Raw genomic sequence first — 20,619 nt, 5'->3', positions numbered from 1 at the left:
TGTAATTGTACTTAAATTTATAGATATGTGGGTAGATGCAATTTTAAGCTTTTAACCTACTATAAATATCAGTGAGATAGTACCTTATTCAACTAGTTATGTATTTATTATTAATTGGTCTGCTAAATCTATTCATTTTTAATTTTAGGAAAAAAGAGTACCTAATCATTACTAGGAAAATATAAGTCCCAGGTTATGGCTCCTGTTTTCTTTCTTAACATTTTTATTTATAAATTTTACTTCAGCATTCTATATTTTGTTTTTGTTTGCCAAGCTTTAAGAAAAAATACTGTGGAACAACATGTGCAATTAAGCATTTTAAAGAATATTTCATTTTTCCCATTTAAATGAGCATGAGGTAAATATCTGTTTAGTCTTGATTCTCCTTTTTATACCTTTTATATATTTACATATAAAACTAAATTGCATTTTAAGTAACAATAATGTATTGAGTCTCAGTGTGTCAAGTACTAGGGGCACAGTGATGAACAAGATTAGAGACTATCTTGGTTCTTCTCCCAAAGTTAGGAGACAGCAAAAACAAACAAGTGAACAGGCAAATAAAATAAAATTAAATTTTTAAAAAACTGCAAGTTGCAAAATGTTCTACCAAAGGAAAAACAACCTGGTAATAGAGAACAGTGCAAAAAGCTGCTGACTTGAAGACAGGCTTCTCTGAAAACGTTTCTTTAAGCTAGGACTTACAAGGAACAGAAGGAGCTAGGCATGTAGCTGAGAAATGAACGTTCCAGGAAGATGGAAAGGTATATACAAAGTTTCAGTGGGTCTAGAGAGTGGAAAGAAAGTGTGAGAAGGAGGCTGAGGCCAGGTCAGTTAAGCTTTGTAGACCAGATTAAAGAGTTTGAATTGCTTTCTGAGTTCAGGGAAAAGTTATTGAAGCGACAGTTTTAAACAAAGAGTGGCTTTCTAGGTTTGTGTTCTGAAAAACTCAGTTCTGCTCCAGCATAGAGAAAGGAGTGCAGTAAGTGAAAAGAGATGAGTTAGGAGTAGTTTGTGGTGATTTAAGTGGGAAGTGGTGGTGGGTTGGCCTAAAGTGATAGCACCAAAGCAGGTTAGAAAGGAATAGATTCAAAATATATTTCAGCATTTGAATCAACAGACTTGTAAGGTTGCCTGAGGAAGGACAGCCAGAGGGAGGAGGAGAAAGAGGAATCAAGGATAACTATTTAGGTCTGGCTGGAGCCTCTGGCTCTATGGTAGTAGACTTTATCCAGATGGAGTGTGCTGAAGTTGAAATGTGTCCAGAATTGGTTCCTTCCGGTGGGTTCTTGGTCTTGCTGACTTCAAGAATGAAGCCATGGACCCTTGTGGTGAATGTTACAGTTCTTAAAGATGGTGTGTCCAGAGTTTGTTCCTTCAGATGTTCAGATGTGTCCAGAGTTTCTTCCTTCTGGTGGGTTCTTGGTCTTGCTGACTTAAGTAGTGAAGCCACAGACCTTCGCAGTGAATGTTATAGCTCTTAAAGGTGGCGCGTCCAGAGTTGTCTGTTCCTCCTGGTGGGTTCGTGGTCTTGCTGACTTCAGGAGTGAAGTTGCAGACCTTCTCAAAGAGTGTTACAGCTCTTAAAGGTGGCACGTCCAGAGTTATTTTTTGTCCCAGTGGGTTCGTGGTCTCGCTGACTTCAGGAATGAAGCTGCAGACCTCTGCAGTGAGTGTTACAGCTCATAAAGGTAGTGTGGACCCAAAGAGTGAGCAGCAGCAAGATTTACTGTGAAGAATGAAAGAACAAAGCTTCCACAGCTTGGAAGAGGACCTGAGCAGTTGCCGCTGCTGGCTCAGGTGGACAGCTTTTATTCCCTTATTTGGCCCTGCCCATGTCCTGTTGATTGGTCCATTTTACAGAGAGCTGATTGGTCCATTCTACAGAGTGCTGATTGGTCCATTTAACAGAGTGCTGATTGGTGCGTTTACAATCCTTTAGCTAGCCACAGAGCACTGATTGGTGCCTTTTTACAGAGTGCTGATTGTTACGTTTACAATCCTTTAGCTAGACACAGAGCACTGATTGGTGCGTTTTTACAGAATGCTGATCGGTGCATTTACAGTACTTTAGCTAGACACAGAGCGTTGATTGGTGCGTTTTTGGAGTGCTGATTGGTGCATTTACAATCCTTGAGCTAGACAGAAAAGTTCTCCAAGTCCCGACTCATCCCAGGAAGTCCAACTGGCTTCACCTCTCAATCCCCCCTCCAAATAGGACACCCCAAATGCTGCTGGGAATTGGGTGATGACAGCTCTACCTACTTCCTGCTGGATAGGGGTGAAGTAGGGGCCCTGCAGTTGTAGTGTCCTCCAGAGGGGAACTCTTTAGGCCAGTGAAAGGGCCAGCAGGTCGATCCAGGGGTCCTTGGTAGAAGTTGTTAGTTGAACTCATTTGGCTACAGTATGTAGTCCTATGGCAAAGAGTATGGTTAGTATGCTGCTTAATAATATGATGAAATAGTAAAAGGATTCCATTAAAGGGGCAAGGAGAGTTGTTAAAGATTATGTAGATTTTCACTTATCTTTTTTAAGGAGGAAGGGGTTTTTCCTCAGGATCAGTGATAGGAGCCTTTTTAGTCTGGGATGTTTCCTTCCGAAATAGGAGATGCAAGTCCTCCAGTGGTTTGCAGGTGTATCAAGCCTGGTCTGGCTGATCTTGGGACTCCTGAGCCGATGGTCCTGCAGGTTTCTCAGGGGTGTCCAAAATTTAACTGGGGTGTGGTGAACCCAAGATTCCACTCCTGCCACCTTAACTGCAGTGGGGGTAGAGAGGATTACTGAGTATGGTCCTTACCACAAAGAATCCATAGATGGGGAGGTAGAGGGGAGAGATTTGACCAACACTAGAGCTCCTGGTTGAAACAACTCTGTTCCCTTTTCTCTGTGACATGGTTCAGGTAGGTTTTTAAGGTTTCATTGATACTTTGCCAAAGAAATTACATATTTGACCAAGTTGGCCTTTTCCTGATCCAGTAGGAGGTCATTTGTGAGAAAAGGTCGTCCATACAGCATTTCATATAGACTGAGCCCCATTTTGTGAGGAGAATTTTGGATTCTCAACAATGCCATGGGCAAGAGTAAGCCATGGGAGATAAGTTTCTTGTATTAGTTTCCTTAAGTGCCTCTTGAGTGTGTCATTTGCCTTCTTGACCTTCCCTGAGGATTGTGGCCTCCAGGCACAGTGAAGGTGATATTGTATCCCTAGCACCCTGGAAATTCCCTGAGCTGTCGTGGCTTTAGAAGCTGGACCATTGTCGCTCTGTAAGCTTTGGGGAAACCCAAATCTAGGAATTATTTCATAAATTAGGACTTTAATCACTTCCTGAGCCTTCTCTGTCTTGCAGGGAAAAGCTTCTATCCAATTTGTAAAGGTATCAACACAGACCAACAATTATTGAAATTCCTTTGACTTAGGCATATGGGTGGAAGTCTAACTGCCAGTCCTCTCTGGGATAGTGATCTATTCTTTGTTCCCCCAAAGGTGCCTGAGGATGGACCAAGGGATTATTCCTTTGGCACACCTCACATGCTTTGACTACCTGTTGGATGGTCTGGAGGAGATTCGGCCCTGTAAATAGGGATTTGGCCATTTGATGAGTGTTTCAGTACCCATATGAAAAGTTTGGTGGAGGGTTTTAAGTATTTTCCACTGGCTGGCTTTGGGTATAAGTACCTTTCCTTCTTCTGTCGTTAACCACCCCGAGGGGGGAAAACTATGCCCCCATGAAAGTCCCCATTCTGTTTCAGTCGGGGAATACTGGGGCTTAATCTCTTGGAGGGAGTTGCTCCATACCAAGGGTCCTTCTGTAGGTATTTCTAATGGGAGGTTCTTCTTGGCAGCAATTTTGACCTTGGCATCTGCCTGACGCTTTCCTTCTGCCTTTTCTCCTTCACCTTTCTGATGGCTTTGGCAGTGTAAGACTGCTACCTCCTTGGGTTTTTACACTGTGTGCAATAACTCCATGATTTCTTTGTGGTATTTAATGGGGGCTCCCCCAGAGGTTAGGAACTCCCTTTCTTTCCATATTGCAGCATGGGCATGTAGGATTAGATAAGCATACTTACTATCTATAACAAAGTCTCCCAATTGCAACTGAGGAGGTGGGAGAAATACCTGGTTACAGGCTGTCCCAGGATTCCTTGGATGGTAATGGACCTTGAGGACAGCTTTCCAGGACAGGAGATTAACCCTGAGAAAGCTGTGCCAGTGTCCAGGAGGAAGTCAATTTCCTGGCCCTCAATGGTTAAACGTACCCAGGACTCAGTGAGGGTGATGACATGAGCAGACGCCTGCCCTGGGCACCCTCAGTCCTATTGTTGGATCATCTGGTTGCGGGCTTCTGGCCCAAAGAACCTTTGTTCTCTGGGACAGTGCACCTTCCAGTGATTGCCTTGGCATAGCAGACATGGACGAGGGGGCGGCTTCTCATTGGACAATCTTTTTTAAGGTGTCCTTGCAAACCACACTGGTAACAAGTCCCACTGGGTGATTGGCCTGCTGTCTTTTCTGTCATCTCTGAACCACCAAGGTTGGTTTGTCTGAGGGCCATGACTAAGGCTGTGGCCTTTCTCTGATCTTGCTTTTCCTTTGGAGCTGTTCCTCTTGGACCCGATTATAGAGCACCAACGTTGCCACATTTAATAATTCCTCCAGATTTGGTTCAGGGCCCAGGGCTCGCTTTTGGAGCCTTCTTCTGATATCTATGGCTGATTGGATAATCAACTTATCTTTAAGGATCAATTGACCCTCGAGTGAGTCAGGTGACAGGGGAGTATATTTTCTTAAGGCCTCCCATAGCCTCTTGAGGAAGGCAGAAGGATTTTTTTCCTTTCCCTGAGTTATGGTGGACATCATTGAATAATTCATGAACTTTTTCCTAATTCTCCTTAGTCTCTCTAGAACACAGGTCAACAGATGTTTATGACTCCAGTCCCCATGATCTTGAGTTGGGGTCCCAGTGGGGATCCATACTGGGGACAGCTTGCTGACCAGTAGGGAATTTGTCCCTTTCTTCAGCTGTCATTCTGTCGTTTACTTGACTAAGATACCAGGTATCTCCAAACTCTCAGGCTGCAACTATTAGCATTATTTTCATTAAAGGCCAGGATTTGATCTAACAATGGCATGACATCTCTCCAAGAGAGATCAAAGGCTTGCCCTAGACTCTGTAGGACATCTATATACCTATCAGGATCATCTGAAAACTTCCCCAGATCTACCTTGATCTGCTTTAAATCAGAGAGAGAGAAGGGGACATGTACCCAGGTTGGGCCAAATTCCCCTCCCCCTACAGCTTGAAGGGGGCATAACCGATAGCATGGGGGGTTTTGTGGTCCTTTGGGGATTTCTTTGCTTGTTTCCTTCTGGGCAGGGGAGATTAGAGAAGGCTTATTAATAGGAAGGGGAGCTATAGGGAGGCTAGGATATGGGGGTAAACTGAGAGGTCCTCTTGTGGGATGTAAATTGCAAGCTTTGCATAGTTGTATATTCTCCTTCAATGAAAAGAAAGCTTGGACATAAGGTATTTCACTCCACTTACCTTCCGTCTTACAGAGAAGATCAAGCTGCAGGATAGTATTGTAATTTATACTTCCCTCAGGTGGCCATTTTTCCCCATCAGAGAGAGAATATTGGGGCCAAGCTGTAGTGCAGAAAAAAAGTGAGCTGCCTCTTTTTCAGGGTTTGTGGGTCAAATTGGTCCCAATGGCTTAGGATGCATTTCAAGGGTGAGCCTGTTAATGCCTGAGTGTTTCCCATCAGAAAGACAAAACTGCCACAGTTTTGGTTTGTTCCTTTCTCTCCCTGCCCAAGAACCCGCGACGTCCCTGGACCCTGCTGATTGGAATAGTTGCGCTCACCGACACATTCTCGAAAACCTGTTAGAGTCCTAAGCATTCTCCTGTTAGTATTGGGACCTTATCCCTGTCCTGTAAAGATGTTATGCCCCAAAAATGAAGTGGAGGGTTATACCCTGAGGGATATACCCAGGGTTGGAAGAGTGATGCCTTTTGTCCTCACTTGAATAGGAAGAATATCATTTTTGAAGCTCCCCATAGCATAGCTTCGGAAATAGCTTTTGCTAGGTCTGCTTGTCTGAGAAGAGATCCTAAAATTCCAGATAGTCCCCCGACCTGACAAGGCTTTAGGAAAAAATTATGTCTTTCTGATTGGTGAGCCTGGGTACCTAAAGAAGGAAACAAAGTCCTGAAGTTTATACTAGAAATCATTCTTATAGGAGAAACTAGAAAAGCACAAGAGACAGGGAGTGGTTTTTAGAAGCAGGACTAGCCTTGGAGAAGAGTGACAAGAGGAAGTTTGTCTGACAGGTGTTAGGACCCAGGAGGCAAGGGTCAGGATAGATAGGATAGATGGGCGAGTCTTGCTTGGGCAACGTGACTTTAAGAGTTCTGCTCATGGCCGCAGGGCCAACCAACTTATTGTTGGGACCCCAGAGCTGAATGGCTTTCCTTTCTGTTGACCCTCGGCTCCTCCCGGAAGTACAGGAAAAGTGGAAACTGGTTCCAGGCAAACCAACGCTCCCAACTCTGAAGAGTCAGGGGTTGTTAGAGAGCCCTTTCCCAGAAAGCCTGACACCCATGTCTTTAGTCCAGTGGCCGCGCTAGTCACTTTTAACTGGCCCACAGGTGCCCGGTATTTAGCCCCCAAATTCTAAGGGAAAATGGAACAGAATACCAAGTTAAAGGGGTCCAATGGTACTCAACACTTGGCAATAGGCGGTTGTCCCATCTGGGTCGCCAAAATATGTCCCATCTGGGTTGCCAAAATGTGTCCGGAATTGGTTCCTTCTGATGGGTTCTTGGTCTTGCTGACTTCAAGAATGAAGCCACGGACCCTCACAGTGAGTGTTAAGTTCTTAAAGATGAGCGTGTCCAGAGTTTCTTCCTTCCGTTGGGTTCGTGGTCTTGCCCACTTCAGGAGTGAAGCTGCAGACCTTCGCAGTGAGTGTTACAGCTCTTAAAGGGGGCACGTCCAGAGTTGTTTTTTCCTCCCAGTGTGTTCATGGTCTTGCTGACTTCAGGAATGAAGCCAGCAGAGCTTCACAGTGAGTTTTATAGCTCTTAAAGGTGGCACGTCCAGAGTTGTTTGTTCCTCCCAGTGGTGTTGTGGTCTCGCTGATGTCAGGAATGAAGCCACAGACCTTTGCAGCGAGTGTTACAGCTCTTAAAGGTGGCACGTCCGGAGTTGTTTGTTCCTCCCAGTGGGTTCGTGATTTTGCTGACTTCAGGAATGAAGCCGCAGACCTTTGCAGTGAGTGTTAAGCTCTTAAAGGTGGCACGTCCAGAGTTGTTTGTTCCGATGGATTTGTGGTCTTGCTGACGTCAGGAATGAAGCAGCAGACCTTCGCAGTGAGTGTTACAGCTCATAAAGGTAGTGCAGACCCAAAGTGTGGGCAGCAGCAAGATTTATTGTGAAGAATGAAAGAACAAAGCTTCCACAGCTTGGAAGGTGACCCAAGCAGATTGCTGCTGCTGGCTCAGGTGGACAGCTTTTATTCCCTTATTTGGTCCCACCCACGTCTTGCTGATTGGTCCATTTTACAGAGAGCTGATTGGTCCATTTTACAGAGTACAGATTGGTGCATTTACAATCCTTTAGCTAGACACAGAGCGCTGATTGGGGCATTTTTACAGAGTGCTGATTGGTGCATTTACTATCCTTTAGCTAGACACAGCGCTGATTGGTGCTTTTTTACAGAGTGTTGATTGGTACATTTACAATCTTCTGCTGATTGGTGCATTTACAATCCTTTAGCTAGACAGAAAAGTTCTCCAACTCCCAAGTAGACCCAGGAAGTCCAGCTGGCTTCACCTCTCAGAAGGAATGGGAATCAAGAATGTGATTCATATGTTAAGTGTGAAATGTCTATAAGACACCTGTTTTTGTCTGCTAGTGTTGCCATAACAATATACCACAGACTGGGTAGCGTAAACAACAGAAATTTATTTTTCTTACAGTTAGGAGGTTGGAAAGTCCAGGATGAAGGTGCTGACAGGGATAGTTCCTTCTGAGGCCCTTGTCCCTGGCTTGCGGCAGCTGCCTTCTCCCTGTGTCCTCTCATGGCCCTTCCTCTGTGTATGCACGTCACTTGTCTCTTCTACTTCCTGTAAGGACACCAGTCCTGTTGTATCAGGGCTCCATCCTTATGACCTCATTTAACCCTAATTAGCACCTTAAAGGCCCCATCTCCAAATACAGTCACATTGGAGTTTAGGGCATCAACATTTGAATTTTGAAGCCCTGTAGACACAATTCAGTCCATAACACCACTGCCTAAGTGAAAATTTCAAATAGATGTTTGGGTAGTCTGGAACTCAGGGGAGCCATGTGGACTGGGGACAAACATTGAGAAGATGCCAATACACAATTATTCTTTTAAGCCATGAGCCTAGATAAAATCACCTGTGGAAAAAGTACAGAAGAAAAAGGGAAGAGGGCCTGAGGAACATGAGCATTTAGAGATAGTCTCTAAAACATGGTATTTAATCATTCAGTGGCTCATGGCTTCAGTCTCTGCTCTAACCTTGAACTTTTATCTAACCCTATTTTAGTCTCATTATACCACATCACATCCCTGAAGTGTCTCCAGAGTTTGACTCTCCTGTTTCTATATCCATGTTCTGTTCTCTGTGCTAATCCTGATTGAGCCCAGCTGTGCTCTTCTGTGGGCCTAAGCCTCATTGGAAGGCTAACATTTCAGGGAGCAAATTGAAGTGGACTTAGAGGAACTGAGAAATTCACTTCTTCACAGCCCCTTTTTGAGGGGGGTCCTTACCTAAGGAGCTTATATTTGTATTCTAGGGGACAGAGGCAGACAGTAAGTATGTAAATAAACGTAATTTCTCACTGTGAGACATGCTATGAAGGAGATAAGCAGGGCACTCCACTAGAGAGTCAGGGCAGAGCTGCCTTTAAAGAGGGTGGTTAAGAACTACTGAGCTACAAGAAAGAAGGGACCCATGTCTGCTCCCCAGGGCTCTCTGACATTTAGAGACTGAGAAAATAACTTACAAAGCCACCCCAGTCGGATCAGAATTTTTGTGCTTTCTGTGCTTTCTTATATCATTTCAACAAAGTTTTTTTAAGCAATAGAAGGGATACTGAGAAACGTTTTACTCGTTTTAAAAGATTTTCTTTATTTTTACACAACACAATTAGAAGAATGATTGTTTTTTGGTTACATTCTGCTTTCTGAAAGCAATCACTAGGTTGCAGTGAGCCCAGATTGCACCATTGCACTCCAGCCTGGGTGACAAGAGTGAAACTCCATCTCAAAAAAAAAAAAAAGAAAAGAAAGAAGAAGAAGACCTTTTTAGGCAGTAGCGTTGAATGGAAACAGGATGAATGACAAGAAACCAGCCAGGAAAAGAGTAGTCCTGATAGAGAAACAGCAAAAATAAAGAAGCTGATGTAGGAAAGGGTTTGGAGTATTCAAAGAACAGAAGGGAAGCCACTCAAGGTTAGAGAAAATAGCCAGGGCTAGAGCAAATAGAACATCATTAGTCATGGTTTAGAGCTTGGATTCTGTCGCTGGCTAGTTTGCAAGAATGGTTTGAAGAGGGCAAGAATGAAAGCAGAGACTAATTGGGAGACTCCTCCAGAAGTTAAGGAGAGAGGTGATGGAGACTTGAAAAGAGTGGGCAGTGGATGTGGCAGGAGCTGGATTAATTTGAGGTAATCATAGAGGTAGAATCAATGGGAATTGGGTATAGGGGATGAAGAGGTAGAAAGCATCAGGGCTGTCTAGGTTTGGAGCTTGAGCAGCTAGATGAATGATGGTGTCATTTACTGAAATTAGAAAAACTGGATGTGAGAGAAATAGATTTATATTAGGGAGAATCAGTTTAAGGGTAGAGATCTGAACTGGAAATGGGATTCATCTATATAGCTATATATCTATAGGTATATAGATGATCTATATCTATACATATACATATGTCTATATATGGTATTTAAACCAGGGAATCTCAAAAGGAGAGCATGTACTTAGATCAAGATTTCTCAACCATGGCGCAGCTGGCATTTCAGATCAAATAATTATTTGTGTGGGGGCTGTCCTGTACAATGGAGAATGTTTAAGCTGCATCCCTGACCTCTACCCACTATTTGCTAGAGATCCCTCTTCCCCTTCCCTTGAGTGGTGACAACAACAAAAATGTCTTCAGATATTGCCAGATGGCCCCTGGGGTTCAAAATTACTCTTGCTTAAGAACTACTGAGCTAGAGAAAAGAAAGGACCCATGTGTGCTCCCCAGGGCTCTCTAACATTTAGAGACTGATAAAATAACTTACAAAGCCACCCCAGTCAGATCAGAATTTTTGTGCTTTCTATGCTTTCTTCTATCATTTCAACAAAGATTTTTAAGCAATAGAAAGGAAACTGAGAAACATGTTACTTATTTTAAAAGATTTTGTTTTGTTTATTTTTACACAACACAATTAGAAGAATGACTGTTTTTTGGTTACATTCTGCTTTCTGGAAGCAATCACTAGCCAAATGTCACTGTTTGTGATTGAATTCTACTTTTACTCTTTCTCAATGACATGTCTGTAGTTCATATTTCAATATTTTTCCTGATGTTAGGAGTTTGATCAAAGTCATTTTTAAGCATAGTCCGTATTGGCTAGCCAAAAAAAAATTTTAAAAACCTTAATAGGTTTTAGAGTCATATATGCTTCTGTAGTTTGTGGAGCTAAACAGATGATCTGATTACCCACAGTATCAAAATTTAACAAGTTTTATTTTCTTACAGCATTCCGTGGCAATAGATTCTGGTTTCAGGAACTCTGGCATAACGGTGGGAAAGAGAGGAAAAACTATATTGGTAAGATATTTTGTCAAAGAGCAATTTTTTTAGTGTAAAGTGATCCAGAGATTGAATAACCTAATTAGACTCCTGGCTTTAATGTCTCCTTTCTCAAATCTTCTTACCATTCTCTTACTTATAAACCTTCAGTGACTTAGCTCCTTCCTACAGGGCTAAGTCCAGAGTTTAGATTTACATTTGAGGTCTTATTTTATAATATTCTTCTCCATTTACTTTTAACCTGATTCTTAACTCTGCCCTCCTCATTAAGTAGGCAAAGCCCAAAAGCACTGTGACATCATGGAAAGAGTCACAGAGAGAGTCCAAAGTCCCGTGTACTGATACCTGCTGGATCACAGCTGCACTGTGTGAATTTGGGCAAGCTCCTCAGTCCCTCAGGGTTTGAATTTTCTCAACAGTATCAGTGGTCCAGCAAACTACTGTCCTAGGGCCACATTCAGCCCACATAGGGCCAGATCCCACTATACTCATTTGATTACTTATTGTCTAAGCTTGCTTTTGTGAGACAATGGCAAACTTTAGTAGTTGTGACAAATACTATATGGCTTTCAAAGTCAAAAAATGTTTACTATCTGTCCTTTTAGAGAAAAGATTTGCCGACCTTTCGACTAGATGATCTTTAAGACTTGCTTTCTTTTTGAGTCCTTCTCTAGGCAAGCTAGCCTTTAGATGTTTTGCCCTATTCTGATTTCTTGGTATTTACTGTTTGGCATGGCATGTTTTTGAACTATCTGAGGTTACCCTCCTTCTATCTTCCTATACTCTCCTATTTTCTACCTATTTTTAACAATAACCTATTTCCCTATTAGGGGTGGATGACAAAAGAGGACCCCCTTAAAGCATGGCTAAATAGAAAATCAAAGCCTGGCTGGATGTGGTGGCTCATGCCAGCACCTTGGGAGGCCAAGGCAGGCAAATCATGAGGTCAAGAGATTGAGACCAGCCTGGCCAACATGGTGAAACCCCATCTCTACTGAAAATACATAAATAAGCTGGGCTTGGTGGTGTGCACCTGTGATCCCAGCTACTCGGGAGGCTGAAGCAGGAGAGTCGCTTGAACCCAGGAGGTGGAAGTTGCAGTGAGCGGAGATCACGCCACTGCGCTCCAGCTGGACAGAGCGAGACTCTGTCTCAAATAAAAAAGAAAAGAAAATTAAAGCCCGTGGTACTGGTTTGTGTCCCCATCTCACTCTTTACTCCATCTCGTAACCCAAGTGAAAACAGCCATTCTTTCACCTTCTTCTTTGTTTCCATATTCAATTCATTATAGGTCCTATCCATGCTGCCCCTTGTTTCTAATACTTGACCCCACCCTAGGTCTTCTGGCACTGCCCAGCCCTCAGACTCCCTAACCTCAGTCTTTAACATTGTCTCCTGACTAGTCTTCCTACTTTAGGCCTTCTCCTTGAGTCCCTCCAACCAGCGCTATCAGAATCCCCTTTTAAAAAACTCAGGGCCTCGGCTTGGTGCAGTGGCTCATGCCTATAATCCCAGCACTTTGGGAGGCCGAAGTGGGTGGATCACCTGAGGTCAGGAGTTTGAGACAGCCTGACCAACATGGTGAAACCTCGTCTCTACTAAAAATACCAAAATTAACCGAGCGTGGTGGCATGTGCCTGTAATTACAGCTACTTGGGAGGCTGAGGCAGGAGAATTGCTTGAACCTAAGAGGCGGAGGTTGCAGTGAGCCGAGATCGTGCCACAGCACTCTAGCCTGGGCGACAAAGCAAGACTCCGTCTCAAAAAAAAGAAAAAAAAATCTCACGTCCTCCAAACATTTTCCTGGTATTCAAGGTCTTACCCAGACTATTTTGCATCTACCTGTTTATGTTCATCTCCCACTTACATACTTATGCTCCAGCCACATAGAACTATTAGTTGTTTTCCAAGGGAAACAACTTGAACCTGGGAGGCAGAGGTTGCCGTGAGCTGAGATCGTGCCATTGCACTCCAGCCTGGGCAACAAGAGCGAAACTCTGAAAAAAATAAAAATAAAAATGTTTATGGAGTGAATTTTTATTCTCAAAATAATTTTTACAGCATTTGTATGGTTGTTCTTAACCTCTATCTAGTGTTTGCCTCTACTTGGAACACGTTGACTGTTTCATCAACAGGGCTATTAAGATTGTGAACCCTAAAGCATTGAGAAGCAGCTCCTGTGTATGATAGAGGAGGCATGGTTTACTCTTGTAACTGTGCTCTGCTCCAAGAGCACTGAGACTCCTTGGCATCCAGTTCCTTTTGATTTTCGCTTGAGATTTCTGTTGAGGTTTTATTTCTTTCTTTAAGTTGTGTATTATGGCTTTCTAAGCTATAGTGAGATTGAAATTGTTAAAAATTATTTGATTCTTTGATATCATCTGCCTCTCTGAAAGATAATGTATAGAATGTCTTTCTTTAGAAATGACTGTAGATGATGGAAAAAATTTTATTTAATCTCCTTTAACTGTGTTCAGCTAAATTCTATCAAAGCACTAACCTAACTGCTGTAATGGAACTAAAGTATGTTCAAACGCAGCCCTGACTGGGACTTTTCTTGAGTTATTTTCAGCGTCTCTGGTATCTAAGTCTTCATATCTAAATTGTTTTTTCCTTGTAGGCTGTCCGTAGTACACATGGCTTAGAAGTTCCATTAAGCCATAAAGGAAAACTGATGGTGACAGAGGAATATATTGACTTCCTGTTAAATGTGGCAAATCAAAAAATGGAGGAAAACAAGAAAAGAATTGAGAGGTATATTAACTGGGTATTTCCATGTTATTCTTATATGCCTAGGTCATCCTTGAAAACATTAATACATACCATCTTCAGTTTATAATGCTAACTGCTCATCTATTTGTAGATAATTAAAAAATATTTTTATTATCATTAATAATAAAAAGATGATCAAAGTAATAGATGAGAGTAGGTCAGGCTGCCATGGTCACTAAATGGAGCATACGGGAGAGGCTTTCTAGGGAATGGCAGGGCACATGACCACCAGAAGCCGGCATAAAGGGGAAAAACATAATCATTCCAGAAAGACAGCCCAGCAGCCACAGGAACCGTAACTGATGAATTTGAAGGCGGCCAGGGAAGAGGTGCACATTACCCATAGATGTGACCTATCAGAGATTACCTAGACTTTCCTGTTTAGGGGAACAGCCTGGTTGACTTTTTGTCTGATAAATATTTCACTTCTCTGGCTTAGGCTAGTTTAATACCAAACTCTTGTCATAGATTAGATCTAGAATTGCCATAACTTTCTAAGTAGGAAGGTATAGTTTTCATTTCACATCTCCATACTTCTTTTGTTCTTCATCATTACCTCCTGGCAAAGGAAACTTTTATATTATTTTCTTTTACAACTTTTTCGCAAGAATAAAGATTTTATATAAAGTAGTAAATATTATGCTGTCTTTCATATATGAAAGTAATGCCACTGACCTGCCATCAGCTAGATGCACAGTTTTTAGTTATCCAAGGAGTAATAGCCATTTTGATGTCATTTATAATTTTCTTTTTTTCTTTTCCCCACCCTTTTGGCTACCTCCATTCAGTCAATCGCTGCCTGAATATCTCTTCAGTCATTTTGTCTCCATCCATACTGCTGCTTTTCTCCTTCACGACCATCATAATAGCCTCATTCAGGATACTTCTAGTATGCCTGTCTGCTAAGCCATTCTTTATCAAATCATGTTTGTAAAGTGCAAAGGATTCCTATTGCTTAACTTGCATGCTTAAGATTCTTTAATACTTAGAACTTTTTTTGAAGCATTGAAGGCCAGGAGTGCTAGTGGTAGCAGTGTAAAAGGGTGAAGTGAAGTAGAAGTAGGCCACCGAGGCAGAACTGGGTTCAAATCCTGGTTCTGAGTTACGCAGTCTGGTTCCACCAAATTGCTCAGCTCTCTGGACTTCAATTTTCTTATCTCTGACTTCTGGGAAATACCTATCTTAAAGAATAATTATTATATTCATTAGATAGTGTATTTATAATGACTGCCCTGACCCTGTTATGTTTTGGACTCTCGGGACAGGATAGCCCTTCTCCATCTTTGATTGATGGAGAATAAACCTGTAACCATAAAAATATCACCATCCAGGCTTTCTCAGCTGGGGTTCCTCATTTGAACCACACAATTTACCAAGTTATTTGAGTGACTATTTTCTGAATTATCTCAAGGATTTTATGTAACATGTACTATTTTAGATACGTTGGAGAGAAGTTAATTCATTACTTACAATGGCTGTCTTAGTGTACTAGAGCTTAATTTTCCAGCCACACCCTGGTTGAGAAAAACTGACCACAAAAACCTGGCCACAAAATGCTTTGAGCAAGTATTCTAACTAAAGTAATACTTTTAAATAAGCAACAATCCACTCCACCAGACTACAGACTACTATACGTGAGTATTTACTGGTACCATTCCATAAGTTTACCACTTACTAAATTGTAATCCAGTGAGACTGTTTGCTAAAACATAGGAGGTAGCAAATCAGTTTTCTCCATTTCCTTACTTGAATTTTAACAAGCTTATAAATAGAGCCCAAGATCAACTAACTATACACCTGGTGAAGTTAATTGAGCCACATTCACCAACTATAAAATCAAATTATGCTTAAATCCATTGACTCAAAAATATGTTTTGAGAGTGCATGCTGCCATTAAGAGCCATGCTTATCATATAAAATCAGGGAAAAATTAAAGAAGGGTAAAAATGTCTTAAGATACTGATTAGAAGATTACATGTGAATTTAGAAAGTGAGAACAAATTAAGGAGCTCCTTTGGGAACAGCTGTATGTTCAGCCAAATGCAGAAAAAGAGTTACTCTTCTGATGTTGAAAAGAGAAAAAAATACTGGAGGTGATGAGTTATGCAATCAGACATTAATTAAGTACTAAGATTGGTTTGCCAAAGGACCAAAGTTTCACAATTCAGAGAATTTCAAAAACTCAAAAACTCCTGAGTAACATTTCAGCAATAAGAAATATTCTAGAAATGTGAAAATTAGAGAGGTAAAATATTTTTAATAAAAAGAAGGCCTTATTCATGAGAAACAATTCCTAAGCCCACTTCTTAGTGGGAAGAGACTTATCCATTGGGTTCCTATTTCTGGAGCTGTCAAGACAAGACCTTCAAGCAGCAGCCTGCTTTATAAACAGCTAATTTGGAGACTGGAAGAGACAGGGACTGACACCAGATGTAGGAAGACAATCCATACATAACGATCTAGAGAACTTTGGATAGCTATTTACTAACTACAAGAGGAAGGCTATCTTTGTATCTGTTAATAAGCAGTCAGCACATGGGTCAGATGAAACCACCATCTGGCTATGAGTAGCATAAAACTAGCCATGTTCTTTTCACCAAGTGTGTAATGAGAAAATATTACATAAAATGCTCAATAAAGGGGCAGAATATATTGTCATGTAATATTGTTGATAAAGCAAATCTGGAAGAAAAGTAATTGAATCCACTTTCAATGGTTGATTTTTTTTTTTTTTTTACTCTATTTTGTGATAAAATGTACGTAATAGGAAATGTATCATTTTACCAGTAGCATTAAGTGCATTCACATTGTTATGCAACTGCCACCACTGTCCATCTCCAGAACGTTTTCATCATCACAAACTAAATCTCTATTCCCATTAAACACTAACTCTCCATTCCTCATACTGCATTCCCCTGTTAACCACTATTCCATTTTCTCTCTCTATGAATTCCACTATTATAGGTAATTCATCTAAGTGGGATCATACAATATACATCCTCTAGTATCTGGCCTATTTTACTTAGTTAATGCAGGATTTATCCATGCTGTAACGTGTATCAGAATTTTGGTTCTCTTTAAGACTGAATAATATTCCATTGTATTTATAGACTGCATTTTGTTATTCATTGATCTGTCAATGGACATTTAAAGTGTCTTTGCCTTTTGGCTATTGTAAATAATGCTGCTATGAACATCATTTGTGATAAATGATGATTGATGTTGATTGTACAAGTATCTGAGTCACTGCTTTCAGTTTTATTGGATATATACTCAGAAGTGGTATAGTGTAATCAAAGAAAGCTTCATGGAAGAAGTCACTGAGCAGGGCCTAAAATGCAGGCAGGGTTATTATATGAAGAGCTCTGTGGAAGGGGGAGATAGCATGATAGATAAAAAAGATGAACAGCATGAACAAAGGAAAAAGAGATAGTGCTATGGTTTGGCTTTGTCTCCACCCAAATCTCATCTTGAATTCCCATGTGTTGTGAGAGGGGGCTGGAGGGAGGTAATTGAATCGTGGGGGCAGGTCTTTCCTATGCTGTTCTTGTGATAGTGAATAAGTCTCACAAGATCTGATGGTTTTAAAAATGGAAGTCGCCCTGCACAAGCTCTCTTCAATTGCCTGCTGCCATGTGAGACATGCCTTTCACCTTCCACCATGGTTGTGAGGCCTCCCCAGCCACATGGAACTGTAAGTTCATTAAATCTCTTTCTTTTATAAATTGCCCAGTCTCAGGTATGTCTGTATCAGCAGCGTGAAAACAGACTAATACAATAAATTGGTACCAGTAGAGTGGGGCACTGCTGAAAACATACTCAAAAATGTGGAAGCAACTTTGGAACTGGGTACCAGTTCCAGGCAGAGGTTGGAACAGTTTGGAGAGCTCAGAAGAAGACAGGAAAATGTGGGAACGTTTGGAACTTCTAGAGACTTATTTAATGGCTTTGACCAAAATGCTGATTATAATTTGGACAAGGAAATCCAGGCTGAGATAGTCTCAGATGGAGATGAGGAACTTACTGGGAACTGGAGCAATGGTGACTCTTGTTAGGTTTTAGCAAAGAGACTGGCAGCATTTTACCCCTGCCCTCGAGATTTGTGGAACTTTGAAATTGAGAGAGATGATGTAGGGTATTGGGCAGAAGAAATTTCTAAGCAGCAAAGCATTCAACAGGTGACTTGGGTGCTGTTAAAGGCATTCAGTTTTATGGATCTTTGTTCCATTTTACCGGTTGTTTTGGTACCCTAAGGACATAGCTTTGAATTCTCAGGTTCTTTAATGGTTGATTAAAGTAAGGCATACATTCTTTTTTAATTACTTTTTTTTTAATGTGATGAATGGCATCTGTTATTTGCCAAGCACAGCACTAGATATCAAGTGTACAGTGATGAGTGTGTAAGTTCTTGAAAATGGACAGGATATGTACTCATCATGTTGTATATGTATTAGAGTTAGTTGATGTATTTAGGAATAGGTGGATATTTGGAGTTTTCGAGTTTTATAGGCTTTGTAAGTAGAACTTAGCCGGTTTATTGAATCAAACAAAGATGAAAATTGGTCCAAATAGAGATCTATTCTGCAGATACCAAAAATTTCCTGCCATAGTCTCCCATTAAAATAGGACATAAAAGTAAGATGAGATCTCTGCAGTGGCAAGGGAGTTTCTTAACTTTCAGATCATTCTAATTTGGGACCTAGGATAATACATTTATAGTTACATTTTTAATCTGGGGTTATTCATTCATTTATTCAATATAGTCTTACTGAGGATGCCAGCACTCTACTGCATGCTAAGATATAACAGAAGACAGGTAGATAGGATCCTTGGTCTCTTGAAGTCTATATTCTATAAAAGTAGTCATTTTTGATAACTAACTCTCTGGGTACTTACATATATCATCTGTAATCCTATGACAACCCTGATAACTCCAGGATAATAATATCCAGCTTTATAAATGTGAAAAATCAAGACTGTGGGAAATTAATTGGAATTAGCTGACATCCTCTTTCCCAAAGGAATGTTGGTGTCAAATGCATGCAACACACCATGCTGCCTGCTGCCTTCCAACATAGATTGAAGGCTACTGTGTCAAGCAGAGTTTTGTGTTAGGTGTTAACATGAGGGTAGAAAAGAAACGAGGCCTGGTTTTCAGAGAGCCTACAGTTTATTGTATCACAAAACTAACACTAAAACTCCAATAGAAAAATGAATAAAGGGAAAGAATAATTTACACTAAATATTCAAATAGCTAATAAATGAGAAACATTCTATTTTACTTACAAAGAAATGAAAGTTAAAATAATGCAATATCATTTCCACCCATCCAGGTAGAAGGTATTTTTGGGTAGGAATATTGAGCGTATGGGTGCAGTGATCTCTCTCAAGTGCAGCTATTAGAAGCATATTTCTTTGAATATCTATTGCGGAAAACAAGCAGTATTTATCAAGAGTCTTGTAATGTTTATGCCCTTTAACCATGTAATGATATTTCTAGGTGTCTATAGTAAGGAAATGGCTAAAAACTCCCATCACTTTCAAAAATGCTTACCACATTTTTGTTTGTATCAGGAAAATTTTGAATATAAATAAAGGCCAGTCTAGGTGACATAATGTTATACTGCCATTCTCAATAAATGTTAAACTTGAAAAAAACAATGTAAAACTTTAAATGTAATATTCTAATTGTGAAAAAATAGGTATATGGATTAATAAATACATTAATTCAGACTACCTTAATAAACTGAAAAGAAAAATATTGAGAGCAGTTATTTCTAGTTATGTAGAGGTGATCTGTATTTGTAACCTCATACATTACACAAATTACCTAAAATGAGCCATTACATTTATGTAATTATAATTCCATTCTTTTTTACCCTTTTGTTCAACCCCTACATTTGGGATGGAAAGTGAGGTAGGACAGAGATTGTCAAGAGGTGATTCCAATCAAATTTTCAGGGCTGTTCTTAAAGAACTAAAGTGCTTTTATTTCCCTATAAAACATATTATTTATTTGATTTATTTTATATTTATAAAGCTAATATAGGACATAGCCAGATTTGCATAACTTATAAGCTGTTGGTGTATTTCAATCATTTGGTTTCAGTACACACAGATATAACAGTAGTACTTATTTCTTTACAGGTTTTACAACTGCCTACAGCATGCTTTGGAAAGGGAAACTATGACTAACTTACATCCCAAGATCAAAGAGAAAAATAACTCGTCATATACTCATAAGAAACAAAAAAAAACAGAAAAAGCACATGCCCAGTGTATTACTAAAGAAAATGATAAAGAACTTGAAAATGATGATGACGATCTAGGAATCAATATTACCATCTTCCCTGAAGGCTACTAAGCTTTGGTTCTGACGTGTCTTGGTCGTAACCTTTCTAGTAGGTTTTATAAAGCTCCTCTTTGTAAGAGTATTTTAGTTTGTTGAGTGTATCAGCCATTTAGAAAAATAAGATGTAATTTCTCTACATTTTAGAGAAACCTATCTTATGAAAATAGATGTCTTTTTAAAATAGCTTTGTGTGTTTGCTCATTGAATACTGCCTTTTTTAGTCACATAGAGATTTATTGCAAAAATAAAATTGTGATTTTTTAATGACTCTCTTTGTTTTAATTTCTACTTCTGCAAAACAGGAAAACTAAGTACACCTTTTCAAGAAACACTTAACACCAGAGAGATTTAAATAAAAATTATAATAATATTTTATTTGCTTTTAACTTTGAAACCTCCAGCCTTTAAAGGAGGGGTCAAAGTTTGCTTCTGTTGCCATGGAGTCCAGTAACAAGTTTTTTCCTCCCTTTGGACTTTGTGGATAAAACAACTGATACATTTGTGTTCAGGACAAAATATCTGAACCCTCTCTCCCCGGCATTTTTCACAAACCAGAGCCTGCCACTGACACAGTCTCTGTGAAACACGTGGGCATAGTTTTTCACTAAGCCTAATGAGAAGTGACTACTAAGACCAAGCGTCCTAATAGAACAAATGTGCTATGA

General features: G+C 40.4%; 1 protein-coding gene across 4 annotated transcripts in view; it reads left to right on the top strand.

Moving 5' to 3' along the window:
• Positions 1-20,203, top strand: part of TYW3 (tRNA-yW synthesizing protein 3 homolog) — a 39,752-nt gene extending 19,549 nt beyond the window's left edge. For all 4 annotated transcript variants that reach the window (XM_030942909.1, XM_010381097.2, XM_030942911.1 and 1 more), the window contains 3 exons: positions 10,777-10,848; positions 13,451-13,584; positions 19,750-20,203. In XM_030942909.1, coding sequence (XP_030798769.1) covers positions 10,777-10,848; positions 13,451-13,584; positions 19,750-19,966 — 423 coding nt within the window. In that variant the 3' untranslated portion in view covers positions 19,967-20,203. The remainder of the gene's footprint in view (positions 1-10,776; positions 10,849-13,450; positions 13,585-19,749) is intronic.
• Positions 20,204-20,619: the final 416 nt, after the last annotated feature.

Source organism: Rhinopithecus roxellana, chromosome 12 (genome assembly GCF_007565055.1).
Source record: "Rhinopithecus roxellana isolate Shanxi Qingling chromosome 12, ASM756505v1, whole genome shotgun sequence".
Classification (NCBI taxonomy): domain Eukaryota; kingdom Metazoa; phylum Chordata; class Mammalia; order Primates; family Cercopithecidae; genus Rhinopithecus; species Rhinopithecus roxellana.
Note: the sequence above shows the minus strand (reverse complement) of the source record. Positions and strands in the feature narration are given on the sequence as shown.